This window comes from Neopsephotus bourkii, unplaced genomic scaffold, assembly GCF_033783945.1.
Source record: "Neopsephotus bourkii isolate Nb327-2 ecotype Australia unplaced genomic scaffold, CSIRO-AGI_Nbou_v1 NB_1036, whole genome shotgun sequence".
NCBI lineage: Eukaryota > Metazoa > Chordata > Aves > Psittaciformes > Psittacidae > Neopsephotus > Neopsephotus bourkii.
Window position 1 is genome coordinate 870,345 of NW_026901525.1, and position 23,305 is coordinate 893,649.

At 45.5% G+C, this 23,305-nt stretch overlaps 1 protein-coding gene across 1 annotated transcript; it reads left to right on the forward strand.

Moving 5' to 3' along the window:
* The first annotated feature begins 968 nt into the window (after positions 1-968).
* Positions 969-21,714, forward strand: LAPTM5 (lysosomal protein transmembrane 5). Its single transcript, XM_061360628.1, has 8 exons — positions 969-1,153; positions 7,984-8,077; positions 15,421-15,497; positions 16,202-16,330; positions 16,843-16,968; positions 17,502-17,597; positions 20,320-20,412; positions 20,713-21,714. Exons 1-8 carry the CDS (start codon positions 1,067-1,069, stop codon positions 20,785-20,787), a joined length of 777 nt encoding a protein of 258 aa, XP_061216612.1. The 5' UTR covers positions 969-1,066; the 3' UTR covers positions 20,788-21,714.
* Positions 21,715-23,305: the final 1,591 nt, after the last annotated feature.

The window sequence follows — 23,305 nt, forward strand, 5'->3', positions numbered from 1 at the left end:
TGGGAACATTCACTCACCCAGACTGAAGCTTTCCAGCACACTCCCATAACATAGCTGGACGTGGAGTGCTCGGTGCAGATTTGGAAGGCTACAGAACAGCCAGTTCCTGGCATTGAGGTAGAACTCGTGCGTTCAGTTTGGTGAGGACAACCAAGAAAACTCTGCCTAAACACTGCAGGGATCTCGTGTTGGCTGGGAACAATCCTGGAAGCATGAAACAACTCTCAGTGAGTACATTTGGGAGGCTGAGCACACAAGTCCCCTGAGAGCTTGAGTGTGCCCACCTCTCTCATCACATTTACCTGGCTGCTGGAGAGCCTTCATCCTGCTGTGGCATTCCAGACCTTCCCCAGGAAGCATGGGGTTTATGAGAATGGCCATAAATATGTGGCAAGGAGCAGATTTGGGGGAGTTCAAGCAGGGGCAGAAGGTCTGACACCTCACACAGTGGCCAAGTCACCAGGCTCAGATCTCTCTGGTGCTGACAGACATAAATCACATCAGCTGTCTCTTGAACCAGGGGCAAACCTGTGCATGTCTCAGCCAACAGCCCTTCACCATTCTTCCAGCCCCAGAGTCCAGAGCTGCTCAAGCCGCAGCTCCCAGGAGCAATTCCAAGGAATGGTGACTTTGCTGGCAGGAAACAAGCCGCTTCATGCTGAGGCACTTGGATGCTGCTCTGCAAACACAGCGGGTCAAGTTTAAGGTGAAATTCTTGCCCCCCTGCTTTTGTTTCTGATGATTTTTGTAGGACAAAGCTGTGTCCTGCTTCAGATCCCTCCTCTCCCCCTATACCTCACTTGCTGGACACCACCTGCCCAAAGCAGCATTTGTGCTTGTATTTGCCATCTGGACTATGCAAGCAGTTAAAGGTCTGTTAGAAAAGCAACACGATTTTGCTTGCTTTATTATTGAGAAATCAAAGCCCTCATGTGACTTTGTAGATGACTTAACACATTTATAGACCAGGAAGGAAGTGGAGCTCAACTACTCGCTTTGCTTTTCTGTGGGGCGGCTGCTGCGAGTTCGACCTCCTGAACTCACAGCTGTGCAAAGGGAGCAGAAAATGAGTGCCCAAAGGACCACCGAGCCCCCCAGATGTTGCTTCTTCAACATCAAGACAGCAACAGTGGCTCTAGGGATCTTCCACATGGTAAGTCATAGGACTGAGAGGGGGGCATAGGAAGAGGGAGACAGGGAAAGAGAGGTGTGAGCTTTGCAGAAGGTGTCATCCTTGCAGAGCACAAGGTTTCCTGGCTGTTGGCTTTTCTGTGTTCCCCAAAGAGAAAACACAACGATTGCAAAGGGATGGGCAAAAGAGGCGCAGGAAAGGGGGAGCAGGAAGAAACTTACTGCACTGGGAGGGCTTTTCAACTGCTTTTTCCCTGGCTCTACCAACTGGAGCTCATGGAAATTCACTCTGCTTCCTGTTTTACCCTCACAGCTAAATGCAAGAGCTCTTACCCATGCAGGGGTGTGCAGCTTGGCCAGGGCTCAGCGTAGCTCCCTGGACCTGTTGTTCCAAAACTGGGCAGCACATTGGCAATGGGAGAAATGCAATTAGGAATCACTGCAGGGAGGAGGGATTTGGGCTCCAGGCAAGCAAAGGGTGGGTCAACGAAGCTGCCTCATTTCCCTCTCTATATCCCATTGGACACTATGCACCATTTCGGTTTCCGTTTGGAGCCCGTGGTTGTGTTCAGCAGCCAGGCAGCTGGTGTAACCGCTCTGGGGTGGGCACAGATGGCATCAAGCAGAGGCAGAGGAGCATGGGGGACGTTTTTTCCACACCGCCTGGTTGCTTTCAGGTGGCTTTAAGTCATGCTGAGGATGTGGTTTCTCGCACAGCAGAGGCACTTAAAATAACCCCATGTGTTGCACTCAGTGTGCAGAGTCACGGGTTGGGAGGCTGCAGGGTGATAACGTTAAGAGGGGCTCCCAATCCACTCCTTGTATGGGAGAAGTGGAGCCATAGCCTGCAAATACATGCTGAACGTGGCAGCTGTAACAGCCATGCCATGCATGGGAAGGACATCCCATGGTCTCTCTGCAGCACCAGTCTGCTTCCTGTTCCTTGTTGCACCATAGCCCCCATCTCACCCACACAAAGCCAAGGCAGCAACATGACCCCCTGGGTTCATGGGTTTGGATTCCGTGATGCCATGGCCTGCATATGTTGGCGGAGGATTCAGCTCATGAAATGAAAGGCAAAGAAATCTGAAGATCAGCTGGTTGCTTTCTGGGGGGTAGTTAGATAAAGGGAAAGCATTCCATGAATGACAGGATTTCATGAACACACCAGGAACCAGCAGCACTGTGAGATGCTGGAGGCAGTGACCCAGGCAGGTGGCTGTGCTTGAGTGCAATGCAGCCTCTCTGCACCACCATAGGAAATGGTCCTGTGCCAGCCCAGAGCAGAACAGAGAAAATGGGTCTGCACTGCATCTTCATGCAATGTAACCACCACCATCTTTGCCCTGGCATTACCTGAAAGCCAGGCCCTGCAGTAGCATTTCCATGCCATATTTCAATCATTTGGGGACCTCAAAAATATTATAAGGTTGGTTAAAAGAATCATGCAATCTTACAGCCTTTTTTGCCTTCTGCTTTTTGAGCATCTAGATTACACCCTAGGCAGGCTAGACCTCTTTTGCCACGAGCTCAAATCTTACCATCTCACTGCTTTAAAGAAATTGCTGCATTTCTTGTTCATTCTTATGACCCCAAGACACAAAAAAATCAATCAGATCAAAGCTGATTTCTGCACAAGCACAAGCAATTCCTGACAGCCAATTAAACATACAGCTATCACAGAGGGATCCTCGTGAGCTGCTTAGAAATGGAACCCTGGGAGGAATTATTGCCAAGATCTGAAGAGGCACTGGCAAAATTAAAGGGCTGTGCAAAGGTGGGAAACACAAGACAGGGAACTACAATGCGTTGTCTCCAGGGAGCTGTGAGCGTGCCATGGGGTGTGAGCGAAACAGGACAGAAAATGAATATGGCTTTTCCTAGCTGGGAGGGTGGATCATAAAACAGCCTCTTTTGTCTTCATCAGAAGTCAGTAAATGCTTTGAACTGAGGCACGTTTTTCTCCCACTGTGATGCCACTAACGGTGGAGATTCCTTGCACTAGGGTGTGATGGAGGAGGGTGAGATACCTCCATTCAGTGCTGGTGGCCAGCAGGGAATGCCTCATTACCAGTGACATCGCATGAAGGATGTGTTATCCAAGGGTTTGTGGGTCTGTGGAAGGCACCAGGTGAGTGTTGAACACCAAAAGGCAGAGAGCCTTGGGGTGAACCTTTACAGTGCTCATGGGAAAGAGTCTGCAGAGGAGGTTTAAAGATCCACTGAGGGTGGGCAAGAGAAGCTGTTTGTCTCTGCAAAATGGGGAAGGCAGAAGTCATAGGATGGATGTCCTGAGTCAGCCCCAACGTCCAGCAGCCTCCCAGCCTGTCTCCAACAGCAGCCAGCAGTAGCTGCTCAGAGAAGAAGACATTGGAAGTAGGATAGGTACCAAATGATCCCTGCTCTGTGCATCCTCTGCAGTCAGAACTTCTTGAGCTTGAGGTTACATGAAAACTCTCATGTTCGTTGTGTTTAATAACCTCCAGCTCTCCTCTGCTCACACATCCTTCTTAAACATTTCTTTCCATGTTTAAATTCTCGTTTAACATCTCTGTGGGCTTCTTTCACACTGAACCCCTTGGAAAACACATTAATTTTTGGAGAAGATTGTCTTTTCTTTAAGAGATGACACAGAATAGCAACCACTTTTTTCCCTACCTCTTCTCCACCTTTTTGATCATGTAGCTGGGCAGGGGGAGGGAAAAGAAAAGGGGATTTATAACTTGGCAGTGACTTGGGTGATTTGTTATATCAATAGTGCTGGTTTGTATCAGTATAAGTTATTGCTGTGGGTCCTAGGGATGAATCAGAGCGATGCTTGGTGATAGTAATACCATCAAACAGAAGCTCTCGGGCTTTGTGGCGATGTCTTGTCCTCCTATAAATTAGATTTGTCTCACTGCTGATCTCTCCATAGACAGTTGAAGTAAATCTTGGGCATTCTCAAACAGGGAGGCGAAGGAGGTGAATGAGCAGGAGACAGTTGTGTGCTCAGCAAGGCTTCACTGGGCGTTGTGAGGTGACTTCAGAGAAAGCATAGAGGAACTTGTCTTTCTGCTTATCAGCTCCTCCCAGGCACGGACAGACCTCAAGTTATGTGACATTAACTTCAAGAAACAGGCTGGAAAGTTGCTTCTGTGCATACAGAATGGGTGGAAAACCTGCAATTCACTTGCTACCAGTCCTTGATTAGAGCCAGAGGAGGTCTGAGAAAGCAGTCTCATCTCTGGGACGTTCCTCAGGTCCAGTCCTCACCTGTGGACGTGACTCGTGTTGTTACAGAGCTGCAATACATTGCTATTTCACCAGGCTGTGACTGGCCCAAGATGTCCAGAAGACCTTGTGCTGCTCCCTCATCCTCCTGGAGCATCTCTGGGGCATAAACAAGGCAGGGAGAAAGAGGCAGCGGGCAGGAAAAGATAAAATGTTTTGAAAGGAAACCAACTGGGAGCTAAAAGCACTCCTCACTCCATCCTACCCTGCCACAACCGCTTGTAAATTAAACTAAGCTCTCAAAGTACCAGCATTTATCCGTAGTGCTATTTGCCCTCAGAGTGCTGGATGTTACTTGTCAGCATGGACCGTTGTCAGAAGCCTTCACAGCACCGCAGTGCACTGCCAGAGCAGCGTGTCACTGTCCCAGATGACCCCTGCTCCTTGTGGTTCCGAGCTCTTCTTGCAGAGGAAAAAGAAAGAAGAACCAAGGCCATGTGCATAAAGAGAAATTATTTGGAGTAGTCAAGCTGCACATGTTTCAGAGAGCAAAAAGCACAGGAGGATCACTAAGAGCAGTTTAACCCTACTGCAGCTGCAGCAGTTATTCACTAGGGAACAGGGGCTGCAAGCATCATGATGGTAAGATTCTGCTTAGCAAGACACCTCCAATGTAGCAGCCTTGATTTAATAACTACCTCAGTCCTACACTATTTTCTGGTGTTACAGATCTTCTACCAATAAATGTGAAGCACTCATTTTAAATAGAGGCAGCAACAAGAAGAGAGGTGTCCTTCAAAAGTGGTGGCTGTAGGGGATAAAATAAGGGCTGGCTGGTGAAGGGGCACATTGAGTGCTGGGAGGTAGAATTGCCTATTCTAAGCCTGCCTCTCTCCTGTCGTGACATAGCAGTAAGAAAGGGAACTGGATGCTTGTCTGAGCAGTCCTGCCTCTTCCAGAGCTGAAGGGTGAATCTTGAGTGAGAATTCACACAGCCCTGCAGAGCAAGGAGTGCTGAGCAGACAGCACATCAATCTTCCTCTACCTTCTTCTCAAATTGAGGTGAGCAGCCCACCGCAGAGGTTTCACCACCTTGCATGTCTGTTCTCTGCAGGAATAAATGAGATTGTCACATGCCAGGCAGCAGCATGTCAAAGGCAAAGGCAGGTGATGGAGATGTCCTCACGTGGCGCTTGTGATGGAGAGCCAAGGGAAAGGCCCAGAGATCATTGCCTGTTTTATCTTGTTGCAGTTCAGTGACTTGTTCTTTCCATGCAAAAACTCTTTTAAACAGAAAGTTTAAACCCCAGCTATCACTTTAAAAGCCTTCTCCTTAAATTTCAGTTTGGGCTTGGGTTTTCTATCTGATGTGTACTTATTCTATGTGACTGCAGAGGGTCTGGTTGTGTGGCTCATTTTAGCACCTCCAAGGAAACCACAGCCTCTTTTACTCTGCTGTTCCCCTCTTTGATAAGATATTAGAGGTGGTTCTCAATACTGAAGGTTAGCCTCTGGGTGTAAATCTGGGAGTATTTGGGATCTGATACCCTGCTTTAACTCACTTGTCTTTTAGGAACTAAGCTGGTATTTAGTGCTCATATCATCCATTTGGCTCAGGCCTCCATTTAATAGAAACCTGAAAAAGCAATTTCTTCCTGTATTTCCCCATGTTGCAAATAGAGGGATCTGACCAACAACAGCCACAAGGGAAGTGAAATCTCTTTGGGAGCCTGCACATGAAATCTCTCAGATGAGTTAGGGCACTTGAAGTCAGCATGTGGTCTCCATGTGTAGTTAGTTAAGGGATCCTTCACATCCCAGGGGGGTCCATCAGGTGTAAGGAAACTTCACATCAACACAATTTCATCCTTGACAAGTTTCAGTGTTTCCATGGGACTTTAAATGCTGTTACATTAAACTGAATCCCCTTTAAGTTTCTTGTGTCCCTATGTAATGAGATCCAGAGATTGCCAAGTTCATTTACTGCATGGCAAGTAAATGAAAACCAAAAGCTGCGTGTGCCATGTAGCTGTTGAACAACCTGGTACCAAACAGGCCAGGAGAAACCATGACTTAAAGCTCAAAAGGAAGGCTCATGGTGGGACACAGGGTCCCAGTCACCATTGCAGCAAGAGTGTGGTTTGGTGGATGATCACTCTAGAAGCAAAGGGCTCTGAGGGATGTGCTACAGCCCTTTTGGAAGCTGTACTTGCAGCTCATGGCACAGAAAGTCCATCAGTTTGGTGTCAAAACCAGTTTCTAGGTCTTCTGCAGCTAACACAGAGACAGTGGGAGAGTCTGCATTCAGTTCCTGTCTTTGCTGCAGTCCCAGCCATGCTTCCCCATTTCTGGGGCGATGCAAAGCCTTCCTTTCCATGCCTCTGTTTTTTGTTTGCATGCAATGTCAGCCTTAGCACATCTGACTATACATTACTCCTTCCTGAGCTCTGTCTGGATCTCGTATGGCATCTCCATCCAGAGACGAGAGCCATTCTCTCTTCTGCTCAGGTTTGCCTCATCTCCCTGCAGATGCTGGTTTTGTGCTGTTTCCCATACAGAAAGAGTGCAAACACAAGCACAGACCACAACAGTTCCAGTTCCTGCTTGCCTGTATCACTTCTTTAAGCAGTTGGTGAAATGAAAAGCTGATGTAGCTATTGTGGGAAAGTTGCTTCAGCTCTATGGTACCTGCACTTGTGTTGATCTTAGTAGCAGACACAAACTTGCTTCCTGCATCAGTGTGGGGTTCAGATGACTCACAAACAGAGGTTGTGCAGTCCAGATAAAATGGCTTCTCTCATCCGTCTCTTCACAACAACCTCTTGTTTGTTGATGGTCCTTCTGTTGATGGCTCCTGTCCCTGGTAATCTGCAGAAAGGGTTCTCCCAGTGCTGGACCTGGTGTTGGTGAAGACATGGACCTGTTGGAGTGAGTCCATAGGAGGTCATGGAGATGCTGTGAGGGCTGGAGCAGCTCTGCTCTGGAGCCAGGCTGAGAGAGCTGGGCTGGGGCAGCCTGGAGAAGAGAAGGCTCCTGAAGGGGAGACCTTAGAGCAGCTCCAGTGCTAGGACTGAGACCACAGCTCTATCTCACTCCATCTCACAGCTTGCTAAAAACTCAGCATGGAATGAACTGGGTCTGAGGTTTGATTGTCCAAATCAGAAACTTGGAGGAAATCATTATGGCTCAATGGGGGGGAAAAAAAAAAAAAAAGAAGCACATTTGGAGATTTTTCTCAAATAAAGAAAAGAAGGAGGCCTTAGAGAGATCTTCATTCTTTTTGTTTCTTTTTACACTTTAAAATACTAATGTTACATTTAGTTCAATTCTGAAGCAAAATGCATGTTCAAAATGTAAACCCAGAACTTTCTGGGTATGAAATGTTGAAGCAAAACTCATTAACTCTGTATTTTCTCATTCAAAAGCTGGCAGAAAAAGTGAAACCAAACCATTCATAACCTGATAACTTTTGCCTCAATATTTTCTTGTACAGGATTTGAAACCCTTTGTGTCTGCCTCACTTGGAAACCCATCCTGCATTTAGGACTGTGGCCACCGCGTGCTCCCTGGAAACAAACCTGATGATAGGAAGTTGGCCCAAGGCCCACTGAATTGTGTCTTTTGCTTTTGTCCTCCTAGGTTATGAGTGTTTTGCTGCTGATTGAGTACTCCCTGGAGGTGGCGAGTGGAAATGGCTTTTGCAAAGACCTGGACAAGGATTACTACAGAATTGGTAGGTCCCTGGATGCTGGAAAGCAGCAAGAGTCTGTGGGGTTGAGAGGCAGCCCAAGGTCCTGCATTGGTCCCTCTTTCTTTTTCATCCAAGAAAATTGGAAACTGCTATTCAGAGCAGATGGGCAAAAGCTCAGACTCAGAGACAACTTTTAGGCTCTAAGGATCTGGATTTTGTTTTAGGCTTTGGCTTTGTTGGCCATTTGGAGACCAGTGTGGAGCCCAGAGATGGTGTCTTTTATTCATTGGATCAGGTCCTGACGCCAAACTCTCCAGTATCCTCATCTCCTTCAGTTTCCCACTCTCTCTCTGCAACGCACTTGGCATTAACCTGACAATCTTTATTTTCCCTTCTCTTTCTTTTCACCAACTGTAGACCATTTAAGCCTTGCACACACTGATGGCTTCCTTCACATATTGGGTGTTTTCCAGCAAAACACTGAAGTTTCTGACCAGCTCCTCAATGGACTGAGTCTGACCGGTGACCCAAGAGTCCTGGAGTGAGGAGAAATCACAGCCCCATGCTACATCCCATAGGTGAATGGGCTACCTGACATTGCCACTGTATGCCATAGAGCCATCCTCTCATCCATCGTGCCATGCAAGGGTCTCCTACCTCATAGATGAAGGCACTTCAGAGAGAGTCCCCACCAACCCACCTCCTTTTCCCGCTTGTCCCTTCGGCTCCCATCCCAGATTTTCCCAACCCCTGGTGTTTTTGCAGAGCGTTGCTTGTCTGAATGAAGCAGCCAGGCTGTTTCATAGCCCATAAACAGTCACAGGCATCACATTCTTCACAGTTGATTGAATTCCTATGGCTTGAGCTTGGAAGGATCTAGCTTAGCTTTCATAGACCTGGCAGATATCTCACATGGGGTGCCATTTAAAATAACATAACTCCCCAGACCTCAAATATTACTTAAGCAGGCTAATTCTGCGTGAAGCTGTTTGGAAGCAGCCAACACAGGGTACTTTTCCGTTTTCTGAGTCACTTTTCGATATAAAACCACAAGTTGAGACAACCCTTCTCTGCTGCGTGCAGAAAGGGGGAAACCAGGCTCCCACCCCCTGCATTGTCTCTTCCCTGCAGAGAAGGCTCATAGAGAAAGATGAAACTCACTGCACTAAATACTTGCCTGTTCCCTGCTTTCTCAGTGTGTTCTTCCCCAGGTTTTTAGGATGCACAAAGAGACCTGTAAATGAGGAAAAGGAAACCAAGAACAGCAGATCTCACTTGTCCACAGGGTAGGAGTTAGACATAGTAGAAAGAATCGAATCAGGCATTGTCTGGGTGATGTTATTGCTAACAGATGGGTTCACAGTCTTCAAAGGAGCCCAGCTGGGTTTTAGGAGGCACCACTATGATCCACCAAGGGTGTTTCAAAAGGCATCAACAGTGAGCAGAAAATGGAAATCTGGGTGAGTCCTCCCAGTAGGACACCAAGCAAGGATCTGTCGTCAATGGGGCATTACTTCCAAAGTATTCCAGTCTGGGTGGGTTGGAGGCTACTTTGCTTAGGTGTGATCCACAGAGGTCCTTCTGCAGCTGTGGCTCAACTCAGCCCCCATGATGACTGCTTTGGAAAATGCTTTCTATGGAGCATTCCCGTTAGGGCAACATGCAATACACCAACAGGCTCTAGAGCCCGTCTGTTTTCCAGGTGTCTGGAATCATCACAGCATAGAAGAATCCACTTTTCCATTCCTGCAAAATACATTTCTAGTTTGAATTTTACAGATGAAAACCAAAGAACATGATTCAAATGTGACCTTCAGGTCTTCCTCCCTTCTTTTGGGGTTGGCTTTTTGTTGGTACCTGGCTGGGCCATGGGCATAGCTGGAAATAGTTTTTCCTGATGGTGGAGTCTGCAGCATGCATTCTGACTAATGCACCGATCTGAACTGCTGAAAACCAACCATTACATTTGCAAATCAGTCTACTTGCCTACAGAAGCAGTTATGTAAAAATGACAATTGTTTTTCATTATTTTTCTGCAGAAAGATCATCCAAGGGCAATAATTTTCACTTTTCTGTAGGTATCTGAGTAAAATCTTCTTTAAACTAAAAAGAAACCCAATTGTTGAGGCAGATTTTTCAGATCATTTCCATACAAAGCCATTATACGCTTCCTAAGGAAGACGTGTGAATCTGGAAGGTTTTCTTTAAGACTAAAACTGTTGAGAATGAAATTGGCCTCATTTTTACCCCCCCCCCCTTCCCACACAATCAAAATGACAGGTCTTCCCCCCCCCCCCCCCCTTCCATTGCCTCCTACACAACAAGGAACATTTTCTAATGAAATCCCCAGCACTTCCACTTGGCTTCTCTTCCCAAGCATTTCAAAAGGCTCTGCTCGGGAGATTGTATTTTCTGATTATAGTTGGAATAAGCACAGTGCAACCCTTCTATTTCCAGCAACTAGCAGGGAAGCAATACAGCAAATCAGTAGAAAAAGTTCAATTTGACTTCAAAACCCAGATGGATGAGTTGGAGAACAATTCGGGGAGAGGTTCTGTCAATGCCCTCAGCATCTGCTGCTCTACTTGTAGCTCCTGCCAGATTAAAGCACCTCTCAGAATATAGAATGCTAACACTGTAATCATGGCCCAAGAGCATAAACAAGACAAGGTTTATGGGAAAATGCTTTGCACGTGATACAGTAGGGAAAAAATACATGTAGGAGTTCTTTATAAGGAATCAGAGCTCCTTCAAGATTTCTCAGCAGAAAGTTTTGCTGCCTTAAAAACAGGGTATGGGATGCACCTTGACTTCCACAGGTATGGTCAGGGATGGGAAGGACTAGTAGGTTTTTGTGATTGCTGGGGTAATGGGAAGGGTAACTGGAAGAGCAGAAGAGGGATGCTCTGTCCCTTGCAGCATGCTAATCCTCGCATCTAGGCTACAAGATGCTGTAGGCAGCACAGGACTGAGCGTGCTCCTCTGAAATCTGCTTCTCAATGGAAGTTGACCAAGAAATTAACATAAGGCCTGCTGAAAAAGCTGGATTAAATTGGGAATATGACCCATGTTCTTCTTTCTCTCTGGGAGCCTTGAAGGTGATTTACCCACCCCTCATGGGGTCAATGCCAAGGTGCTGGCTGATCTAAAGTCCATCTAAATTTACTACCTAACTGCTATTTAAGAAATAACACAAGATTAGTTTGGCCAGGCAGAGAGAGCAGGAGGCAGACTCTGCTGCATGGTAACTGGGGGCATTCTGTTGCAATTTGAAAGCATTCAGTTCACATCTCTACGCTGTATCTCATGCACAGCAGGAATTTGGATGAGCATTTGCCATGCAGCCTCCCCCATTTCCAGCCTATTAGAAATCCCATCCTGAGAAGGTGAGAAGTCTTCGTAGCAAAAGCCTTCCTGGCAGTGCTTCATTCCTGAAGCCCAAGAGCTTTGACAGACTAGTTTTTCCTGCTGAAAAACCCCAAAAGCAATCCCCTCAAAAACACTTCAAGTAACACCTCCTTACCAGTTCTAAGCTGCTAACGTAAATGGGTTTCTGCCTTGAAAACATTACACCCCACTGCTTTCTGTAGGTCAGATCTTTAGGATGTCTTCAATTCATGCCCATGCACAATGTTAATCACTTTTATTTTTCATTAATGACTATAAAAATGGAGGCTGTGGACAAAGTACAACTGGAAAAGTTGTTCCAATTTCTGCCCAGCCAGCCAAGAACAACACCTCAGTTATGCCTGAAGACCTGTGTGCACAGCATATACCATATCCTATGCATACCATTGCCTATGCAAAAGATATTGCCTCCTTCTTTGCTGAAAACCAAATCTGGTTGAAGGGACTGGGATGCTTCATTCCTTTGCTGGTCCTGCCCATCCTTTGAATGTGGCTGTCCAGAAATAACTCCCTGCAGCTTATCAGCAGCACTGAATCAGACACTGCTATGCTTGACAATCTGTGAATGCAACTGTTATACCGCAGCTTTATGAGCCCTGTTTGTATTTCCCATGCCAGTTTATGGGGCTATAAAACAGAAAGGGTTTCTTTGCATTCATGAGAAATATTAGGACTCATTCAATGTCCCTCCTGGCTACATTCAGGGCAAAAACCCTGGTGTGAAGTTAATAAAAAATAGACATTTGGCAAATAAATGCTCTCTTTTCCTGTTGGATGGGTGGGTTTTTCGGGGACTACTTGCTAGCATTGCAAGTATCTAGTGCAGCTCTGCAGAGCCTCTGTCATATGCCCCTATTCTGGTTACACCACCTCCCCAAGGAAAATGGCATTTACTTCACAGCACATCTATGTTCCTGCTCATTAAATTCCCTGGGGTCTCTGGGAGACTCAGGTAGTCTCAGAGGAACTGGATAAGAAAAAGCCTAAGAACCAGCATCTTTCTTTATTTGTTGCTCCTGTTTGTTCCTATAAGCTTTAGGGAAAAGGTGCACCTCAAAGGGGGCTACATCTCACCACACGCTGCCAGCAGTAAAGTACCACTGCCAGCATGGAGGGGGCTGTGGAACAGAGCTGTTCTCGTAGGTAGGACATTCCAGGGCTATGGGAGTGAAACAGGCCTTGTGAGGAGCAATGTTTCCTCCCTGCCTGGTTCTGTAATCACCAAGCAAAGGTAAGGTGGATCCCTGGGGATCTCCAGTCCAACCTCCTGCTTGAAACAGGGCTGACTCCAAAGCTGGGGCAGTTTGCTCAGGGCTTTTTCCAGTTGAGGTTTGCAGATGACTCCAAATTGGAACTCCACAACCTTTCTGCATCCCTGCTCAAGACCACATCACTTGTTTTTTCCTTCCTTCTATGTCAGGTTCCTTTTATTCTAACAATTGCCTCGTCTTGAAATAACAGCCCTTAAGGAGCCTACACACCTTATACGAAGACAAACCCTGAATACTCTGGTGCTTTTTAAGGTGCTCTAGAAGAAAAAATCCTGAGACAGGAACCGAGATGGATGTGCAGGAAGAACATAGGGGGAAACGGTGGAATGATGCCCCTGTGTTTGAGATCATAGAGGTGCTCAAGCTTGGTTCCATATTCCTGAATTTTGCTCTTATCTGGAGGATTTTAAGTCCAAAAGAGAGAAACATTAATCCCACAAAGGCCAACTAAGCATGAAGGGAAATACTGAAGAGACTTAAAAGTTAAGCTCTTATATATTTGGACAGCGGATGCTGGGCCTGCTAATCACAGTAATACAGTCTCTAGGGTCTGCTGTGGCCTCCCACTTTAGGAAACACTGCTGGTTCTTTAAGCTTTCTTGCCACTTTGCCAGCCCTTGAATTGTATGCATTTGGCCTCTCTGTATTGTATTCCCATCTCATGGAGGCTTGCACAAACAGCCAGAAGGTCCCACTATGGAAAGGGGTCACCCCTTCTAGCCCATCTGCTGACTGTGCTCCCATGAAGGAAGAAGTCATTATGTTTCAATGAAACCTTTGATTATTGAGATCAAACCCATTGGTACTAAAACATCCCTGGAACGGTGAGATCTGCAGCCAGCAGAAAGGCTGACTGTGACTGCTGTGAACAGATAGGAGGCAGAGAGAGCATGGAAAGTTGTTTGCTCTTGGTTTTCCTCTTCTCCCCATCCCTTTGTGTCTGGAGGGTTGTGGGCTTTTGCTTCTTTGTTAGTTTGGTTGAGGGGGTTAATGTAGGTTCTGCTTGGACAGTTCATCTGGGTTCTGCTGCAATTAGCCTGCAGAAGCAATGGCCTGTTGCCCTATTCATTAGCAAGCCTGCTTAGAGAGCTGGAGCAGGAGAGCATGTAGGAAAAGGCAGAGAAACACAGCTGCCTTGAATTGCAGGAAACACTGTGCTAAAGAGATAAATCCTCTCATGGGCAAGCTTCTGTGGGTTGGTTCTGGGAGGAAAAGCAGGGAAAATGGCTTTGGGCAGTTTGGGCTTTAATGGGAGTGTTTCCCTTTATAGTGGTTCCTGCAAAGGTTGAGTTTGTCTTTGTTAAGCTCTGTTTTTGGTTTGAGTTATTAAGCTTTGGGGTTTTGTGAGCCAGATCTCAGCCTTGCCTCTACCCTCCTGCTTCTGAAAGGTGGGTTTGGTTTGTCTGCCTTGAGCCAGGCTTTTCCCATGACCCTCATGAACTGCAAAACTATGAGCAGCCTCTTCTGCCATAAAGCCCTACCTCTGTTGCCCTCTCTGTTCTCATTCAGGGGTTGCTGGATTTGGGTTTTCTTTCTTTGCTGTGGCCCAAAAGTTCTTCCACTCCTGCATTTAAATTCTCATTCTTTTGTGCTAAATGGATCCTGTATTTGTAGGGGTTATAAGTACAAGCTATTTTTAAGTCTCTTTCTTTCCTGATGTAGGTCAAGTGTTGGGTACCTTTGGTCACTCCCTTAAGTCTTAAATGTCTGACACCTCCATGTGCAGCAACTCATGCAGTGCTGCTCCCTCTCTTGAGATAAGCTGCTCTCTATCCTCTTTGAAGGATGCAGCCCCTTCAAAGGGGTTTTCCCTTGAGCCCTGGAAAGGAAGAGGCTCCTTGTGCTCACTCAAAGCTGGGGAAATGGAGGGGCATTTTCATGGGGAAAAAATGGGCAATGTGGAGCAGTGAAGGATACCAGAGCAGCTGGAGTATGTCAGGGACCCAACAGGCTACAGCACAATTTGTTTATGAAAGCAAGCGAAGGGGGTTATTGACAAAATAGGCACTAGATCTGTTTTATAGCTGTGGGATAAACTAGCAGGGAGGGAGAGCAAGCCAGTAATCAAATACCTCTCATGTTTGAGAAATGTACCTATGGAAGGCATCGGTTGCCTTAAAAAATATCAGAAAAGCTAAAAACTTGGCCCTTTTTCTAATAAAATTATACTCTTTATTCAAGCACTTGGGAGCTGGAGACCCCCAAGTTGCCATTTTAAGCTCAGGTAAAGCAATAAGAAATAAATTGGAGAGCGAGCTGGAGGAGGCACTGTGACAGACTCTATGTTCTGCAGAGGCTGATAAAGAAAATAGCAGTGTTTTGCCTTTGGTGTGAGCTGCCCCCTTTTCTTAAGCAGCAAACCAGCTTTACAGAACTCCTCACACTGTCTAGGCCCTTACAAAGACCAAATGAGTATGCATACTGCACAGTGCACATGAGGCTTTGGTAGTCATCATCAGGGCAGTCTGCAGTACTAAGAGGGAAAACTGCTTCCTAGGAACTCCTCAGGAGGAAGATTGGGCAAGCTGCTCTAGTGAAAGGTTTCCCTGCCCATGGCAGAGGGATTGGAACTGGATGAGCTTTAAGGTCCCTTCCAACCCAAACCATTCTATGGTTCTATATGCAATCCTGCTTTAGCTCTTCCTTAGTGGTAAAATTGTCATAACAAGCTTTTAGTAATGTGCTAATTACTTTTATTACTTTTAGCTGATGTTGTCACCAGTTTCCTGTTGATCATCATGCTGTTTATCATCAGCTTCAACCTCCTGCTCGGTGTGGTGAAGGTATGTTCTCCACAATAGCATTTAGCTGCTGGCTGGGGCCTCTTTGAGTGAGGAGGTGTTAGAGGAGGGGACTAGAGGATGCTCACTGGAAATGCTGAAGAATGATCAGAAAAGCAGGTAATATATCTGCTGTCTAATAGAGGGGGAAGGTGGCTGGTTTGCAGTCTCAAGCTCCTCTACAAGGCTGCTTAACTGCCCGATTGACCAAATCTCAGTGATGCTTCCGTCAAGACTATTTTTCACATTAAAGAATGGAAATGTTATGATTTCAAAGTGACGTTTTCTTGCCTTATTTCCTTGCTGTCAAGATCCAAGTTGGATCCTTCAGGAGCACTCTAACTCCCCTGTTGTACTGGGGATTCATTCCCCATGTCAGGAGAAGAAACAACCCTGCACTGGTGTAGGAACCCAGCCATCTCTGTCATAGTAAACTTTGAGGACAGCCGAATGACAGCTGATGGGATCAACTGCTAACATCATATAGTGAAAATTCACATAAACCCTCCAAGGGGATTAAAAAATTCAGTGTTGGTGGCCTTCATTTTTTCCTAATCTGTTGCCACTGCAGTATGTGGCATTTGGTGAAGAATTCCAGGAAACTTTATTTTTGGAGTACCTTAATATATGTGTCCTTTCCCTTATTGATAGCTGGTCGCATTCTCCCATTCAGAATAGAAATAACTGGCATTGCTTTTCTGTTTCAGAAGAGGGAACGTCTCCTGATCCCATTCCTTGCTCTACAAGTCATGGACTTTCTCCTCAGCCTCCTAACAATGTTCAGTTCCTACATACAAGTCCCTGCGATCATTTCTGTGTCATCCCTTAGCCACATGGTAGGTAACAGCTCACTTCTGGGGTTGTTTCCTCTGTCCTCCATTAGATGGAAGCTAATGCATAACGTAGGAATGAAGGATCATTGTCTTGGGTCATGGTTCTTCATGGCAAGGTAGTTTCTATACTGGCTGGAGGCAGGATTCAGTCCCTGGGGGCTCCAGGGTGCATAAGAAGAGCTAGTGACAGCTGGGACATTGTTCAGCTTCCCATGTCTGGGGAACTTCCTGATGATTTTATTGTCTATCTCATGGCTTTGGGAAGGTCATTCTGGATGTGCCCATGCTAAGAAGGGATTTCTGAAGATAAGCAGGGATTATCACCACCCAGCTAGAGGCCTCTTCTGTGGAGCTTGCATCAATCAGTCCACCAAGATGGTTTGCTCATCATTTTGGGTAAACTAAATAGCTTAGGTTCAATGTGAACAAAGCACAGGCCCTGTGTAAAATGTGGAGGATTTATAGAAGTGTCACAATCTCGTAGTGATAACCGAATTCCTGTTCCCTTCTTGCAGCAAGGACACTCTAAGATCCCTTTCCTGGCTCTGCAGCTGCTGGACTTCTGCCTGAGTATTCTCACTCTCTGCAGCTCCTACATGGAGGTCCCCACCTATCTCAGCCTCAAGTCTTCAGACAATGGGGTAGGTTAGGAGCAAGCTCAGCTGGGTTTTCATGCTGAGAGCTCCTATGAAGCTCCTTTCAGTGGTTGTGAAGACAGAGTAAACTTTCTCTGATCTATACGGTATACCCAGAACTGCTCTATTTGATGACAAAACACCAACACCGTGTTCTTGACTGACAGCTTGCTTATGCCAGTGTTTCTTAAAAGTACACCTTGTTTTTCTCTTAAGAATCTTATGGATGCAAATTGCAGAGCAAAATGATTTAGATGGAGCCCGCAAGCACGCATTGAAAATGCATAAACTTTTCATCTTTATTAAACAGTCATACTTTGAGTTCTCATTTAAATAGTCTCCTGAAAACCTTTGCCAAAGGAGTGTGAACAGCAGCAGATAAAAAAACATCCCTGTTTTTTCCAATGAGGAAAAGAAGGTGGCCTGTCCCACCTTTCTGAGAGGCAGGCTGAGAAACCTGCTGAGACCTTCACCACGTTGTGTAACCCTGCTAGAGGGAGTAAGCATTTGTTACTGAGTCCCTCTCCTTCTTTTCACAGAGCTTATTGCCAGCTGTGGAGAAGTTACCAACAGAGGAATATGCCAAAGTGATGGTCACCTTCACCATTGCATTCATTGCTGTCCTCTTCCTCAAGGTAAATGGATGCAGGGTCTGGTGAGGCTGAAATGAAGCTCTTTTGCCTGGGGGATAGGAAGAACTGGTCTTCCTTCTCTCTTAAATCTGACAGAGCATTGGAAAGCTTTGTTGGTCTCTCCCTGGGTATAATAGGAGCTATGCCTCAGCATATTATGTGAGGCAGGTCTAATATTCAAATCACTGGTTTTATGCTTCTGCAGATGCAAGTTCCCATCCATTCATCTCTGACAGGGTGTTTGAAAACAGATATAAGAAACTCTTCTGCTATCATGTGCCAAAATAAGTTAGATCATTAAGCAGCAGGTTAGATCTTCCACTTGGATAAGTCGCTGTTTCCTCACTGATGTAAGCAGAGTTATGCACACTGATACCCTGAAATTTAATTAAAACCCACGAGCTGCTGACTTGTGCTTACATCTCTGAAAACTCCACTGGTGAAATGGTTTCTATTCTTCTTGCTTCAATGGATCAGAGAACAGGGTTTTCACTGAGGGGTTTCAGAGCAGGTAAGAAAACCAGATCTTTCCAGGTACTTGAGCAGATTCTGTCACAGTGAAAAATGCTACCTGTTAGTCGCAAAGCAGTTTTATTCAGACTCTTCCCAGGTGGTCGGACAAGGCAGGGTGGAGTGGAACATCTTGCATGATTGCACTGCAGACATTACTTTAGCATCTTTTAATATTTGCATAAACTGTGCAATAGGAGCGGAGATAACCCTGAAACCCAGCTGGCACCATGGGTCTTCAGCACAAATCTCTCTGACCTGGCAAATTGGTTGATTAGAATTTTCCACAGCATTAGCTACAAGACTGCTTAACTTGCAACGGCTTCTTGTGCTGGAGTTTGCAGGAGAAGGGATGAGGGGAGGATAATAAAAGAAACAATGGACAAACATAAATTCTCCTTCAAACAAGTCATTAGGAACCCCATCCCTTAAATTCAGTGACAATTCCTCCCCTCTTCCATGTGTAGCAAAACCATTTTCATTGGAGAGTTCCTTCCAAGTCATAAAGATTTTGAGACCTAAAAAGGCCATTTGGCCAATTTAGGGCACATTGGTTTCAATTCAATGCCCACACCAAGGTGGTATGTAAATATGTTGGACTAGCCCAGGATCTCTTTGCATAAATTGACTTGCTTAATGACCTATCACAAGCATTTATAGCTCTAACACTGAATTGCTGTTTCTGTGTATCTGGTGCTGTTTGCCTGCCAACTAGCAATTACTGTCCCCAAATAGTTCTCTGCATCCAATACCATAGCATAGTTCAGCTAGAAGGTGGTCTGTCAGATGGAGAAGTGATGGGGCACCTGCCTCACTGAGAGCCCCTGCCAGTGACCCTGTATGAGACCTGCAAGGCTTGGCTGTTCCTTTTAGAAGAAGATTCTCTGATGATGTTAGAGGGGTGGTAATGCTCCTCTTTCTTTCATGTAACACCACCCTTTTTGCAATGTGGAAGTCTCTCCATGCAACTTCACAGCTCCTTACCAGTGTGGTTGCTGGGTCTATATTTACGTGTAGGCCCCCAATGGTGATACAATCAGTTGTTCAAGTCTAAGTTCCTTGGAGATGCAGAGTATTGAAAGGGCAGAGAAAGTGATGGACTGATGCTTACAAAGCACCTTCTGGGCAGTTTCCCTTTCTGATCTGTGTATCCACAAATTATATTCATCTCATTTGAGTATCATAGACTCACCCCCCTCCATGGTGGTAAGAATGCAGAAAACAAGGGGAATAAAACATTTTCTGATGAGAAATGAAAGTAAGGATTTAGCACAACTACTTCTGAAATAGCTCGCTCTCCATATAGAGAGGCTTTTGGAACAGGGAAGGATTCTGCAGTATTCCCTAATGGTGGTCAAAGCTTGGATTTACCTCCTCATCTCTGGAAGTTTGTTTGAGAGACGGATTCCTTCAACTCAGATACTTCATTCCTTGTTCTCATTCTTTACCTTGGCTTTGTGTCAAGACAAACAGTCCTCATTGTTCTAAGAAGTCCTAAGCTTTACGGCTTGCTCTCGGGGCATATAACTCCCTATGTTCCTTTGAAAATGCCAACTGTTTTGAAAGCAGGCTCTTAGGCCAATGAAAACAAGAGGCACACGACTCTGCCTCGCTGCACAGAGTAGGGAAAATATTTATTTAATATGGTGTGTTTCACAGGCCTTGCTTATTTTCTTCTACCACAACCTGTCAATCGATTCATTTCTCTCAGAAAAGCTCTATTTATTGCATCGGGGAGGTGCAAGGCAGCCTTGTCAGGAAAGTGTAACTATTGCAAGTATAAGGTAGGATATATATAGAGGGTTTTGTTGAATGAGCTGACCTTTCACGTCAGTCTTATTTCACCAGGGAGCCCTGGATCTCTGGGAAGTGGATGTTGTGCCCAAGGTGCTTTTCTGAGACGTCCAAATAACATGAAAGACATGCTTTCCTTTCCTACGTGATGACATTGCACTCCTTGAGGTCTTAAGCATGTGCTTTATACTTAATGGTATTACCAGTCCTCTCGACTTCCCACACCAGTGTATTGTTCTGAGTAGATGGAGTTGTCACCCTCCTAGTGAAGGATCAAGAGAAACTCTCTTAAGATCCTGAGACACATGGTCCCATGCTTCTACCTCCAGAGAAGAGAGCAGGACAATAGCAGGCTGATGGCAAAAGCAGAAATGCTCTTGTTGGTGTGCAATGTGATGGCAGACTTCCCTTTCCTTTCCAGGCCTTTATGTTCAAATGTGTCCTGAGCTGCTTTAAGTATATTAAAGCCAGCAAGAGAGAGGAGGTAAAAGTTGACCCACAAGCAATTGAAAAGGTAAGGACTGCTTCAGATCTACATCATGAAAGGTCATGGTTTAGACTGATGAAATACATGATGGTCCTTACTTTTGCTTCTTTAGCTGTCTGAGAGATTGTTCAGCCCTTCAAATGTGCATTAATAGGTTTACTTTTCCAATTGTATTATATTCCTTTAACTTTAGTATAAAATCTTTCAATGCCAATGGTATCTGCAAGGAACCTGAAACTCAGGCTTCAAGCAAAGCAGATAAATGGGAATATATCACTTGTTGAATCCCTTCATGTGATCCCCATAACTAACTGTCTTCTCTTTCAGGCTGTGCTGCCATCATACGAGGAAGTCTTAGAGCTGCCTCCCAAGGAATCCCCACCACCCTACGTAGCAATCTAAGCTTCACTGATGAAGAGAAGATGACATCTGCATTGCTATTGGTGGCTCTTACCCCTTTTGTCAAATAGTCTCATTGAAAAGTCCTCACTTTATAGCACTATCATGCTTATTACAGTCCAGCTCTCCTTATGAGCCTATAGAGAGTGGTGGTGACCCACTGGAGTTAGTGACTTGTTCTACACAGGCAGTTTTGACTTGGTACTATCAAGTTGCAGTGTTAATTTGAACTAACTTGGCACCAGGCAGCACAGGGGTTCCCATCACTGGCCTCTGACATCTGGCTAATGTGAAGTGTAGGCACTGGCCTGAATCCCTTGTCGGGCTTACTTTATGCCAGCAAGATGCTGTTTCTCATCTGTCTCACATCTAAATCAGCAGCTGAGACATTTAAGATGTGTAATGGGGGGAAAACAAGCAAGAAGCTTTTCACTGAGATAGTCCTACCCTGAAGCTACGCTAACCAGCATCCCTTAACGAGGACCCTATGGGAAATGGATCAGCAAAAGAATTAAGATTTAGAATGAATGACGATGCAGCTCTCATCCTGTCTACTTATGATGATGATGAATAGTGTGTACTCCAGAGTACGCAACAACAAGCTGGCATTGTCACAGTATTGCTCTGCCATTTTATACCTGAGTGTTTGCCTTTTTTTTTTTTGCTTCTAGTGTGACTTGAAAGATGAGTTTTAATTAAAAAGAAATTAATGGCTTCAATGCTTTGCTGTGTGATTTCTGAATGATGCTGCCCTTGCTGCCCTAGAATCATAGGTAGGTTTGGGTTTGAAGGGACTTTAAAGTGCATCTAGCTCACTTCTAACCAGAAGAGTGTTACTCAGTGTAAGCCAACTGAATTGTGTTTAAAATCAATTTCCCTTTCTTTCAAATGGTTCAAATTCTACCTCCTATTAAATTCCCATTAATAATGCTCTTGGCTATTTAGTTACTGCAGCAGGGTTAAACATTCATTAAGCCTCTTGTTTTAATTGACTGTGATAATACAGCTAAAGTACTTTGACCACATAGCTTGCAGTGATGGGGTTTGTTTCAATGTGTATGAGGAGTCAAGCCTTCGGGTACACACCTGATCTTCTAAATGAACCTGATGTTTCGTGTTTCTTAAGCCAGACGATCCTTCTGCTTCGTGCATGTTTTATCTCCAGGACTCAGAACAGTTTGCTGTGGAAGTTTGGCTCAAAAGCCCTTGAAATCTGATAAAATGTATAGATTTATTGTGAGTTTCCAGCCAGGTCAGGGGCCGAGTTCTAGACGGGAAGTGGTTTTGGTTTTCTGCACTGTTAGATGATTCGGCCAACACAAACTGAGCACAAGCTGTTCCAAGCCTGTTAATAAGTCAGACGATGGTGCTATCAATGCTGGTTTTGAGACTGATAAAAGACTCTTTTAATATGCTACTGTTATACTGTTTTCTCTTATCTAAACTGATTTACTGATGTGAGTTTCTCCAATACAGGCTGAGAACCAATTCACACAAATATGCTTAATGCTGGTCCACACATTGCTTTTACTTTTTCAATGCAGATGAGAAATGAGCAGCTATTCTTTGAGGAAGGGAAACTAAGGTATGAAGAAAAAGGAAACAACTCATGGAATATCATGAAACCGGTCAAAGAAGGGAAGGAAATTGCAGAAATGGTGAGAATGATCCTGGTCTTGTCTCAAAACCAGGCAAGAAAAACCTCTAAAGGTCTAAGTAAACCCCTAGGGACTGGCAGGTATTCCTCATACCTGGATGAGATGGAGTTTTGCTCTGTGCCATTGCAGAAGTGTTCCATTTTAATGACACAGGAGAGCCTCCTTGAGGCTCCTTCCCTCAGCCTTGGGCAATGCTACAAACCCCAGTTACATGCTGGAAGTGCTCCCGTGCACCATTCACAGCCTTTTAGTCAACTGTTAGATAAACCTGTCCACTGATGGGCAATGTTTCCTGGTGGAAGTAACCAGCATGGATTGCTCCAGCAACCCAGGCCACACCTTTCTGTAGGACGCTTTTCGACATGGAAACTCTGCAAAATTCCTTATTCTACAAATCCTCCTGGATATTAAACAGCCCTGAAGCTGGCAGAGAACAGTGTCAGTAAAGCCCGGAGAGGATGGGAAGCATTTTTCTGGTGCCGGCTTCCATCAGACTTTGAAATGGCATCCAGAAACATGATGGAGCTGCTAGCAACTTGGCAAAAAGAATGCATAATGCAACAGTGCTCAAAACCAGGCAGATCAAGTCATAGCATCCACTACGATGGAAAGGTCTCTCCTACCCCTAGGGTATTCTGATGTCCATGACCGGGTATAAATAGACTTTGAAGAGGGCAAAGACAGCAACTTGGCAGCATTCCCTGGCATCTTCTTGAGTTGACGTAAGCCAACATCCCGACTGGCCCTGGAGCGGCAGAGGGAATCCCGGGTGATGGATGTGTGGCGTTTCTCCAGGAGCCTGTCACTGCAGGCTGTCCTGCACCACAGGGACTGGGATGCCTTTCTTGGTTTTCTTGCTGCCT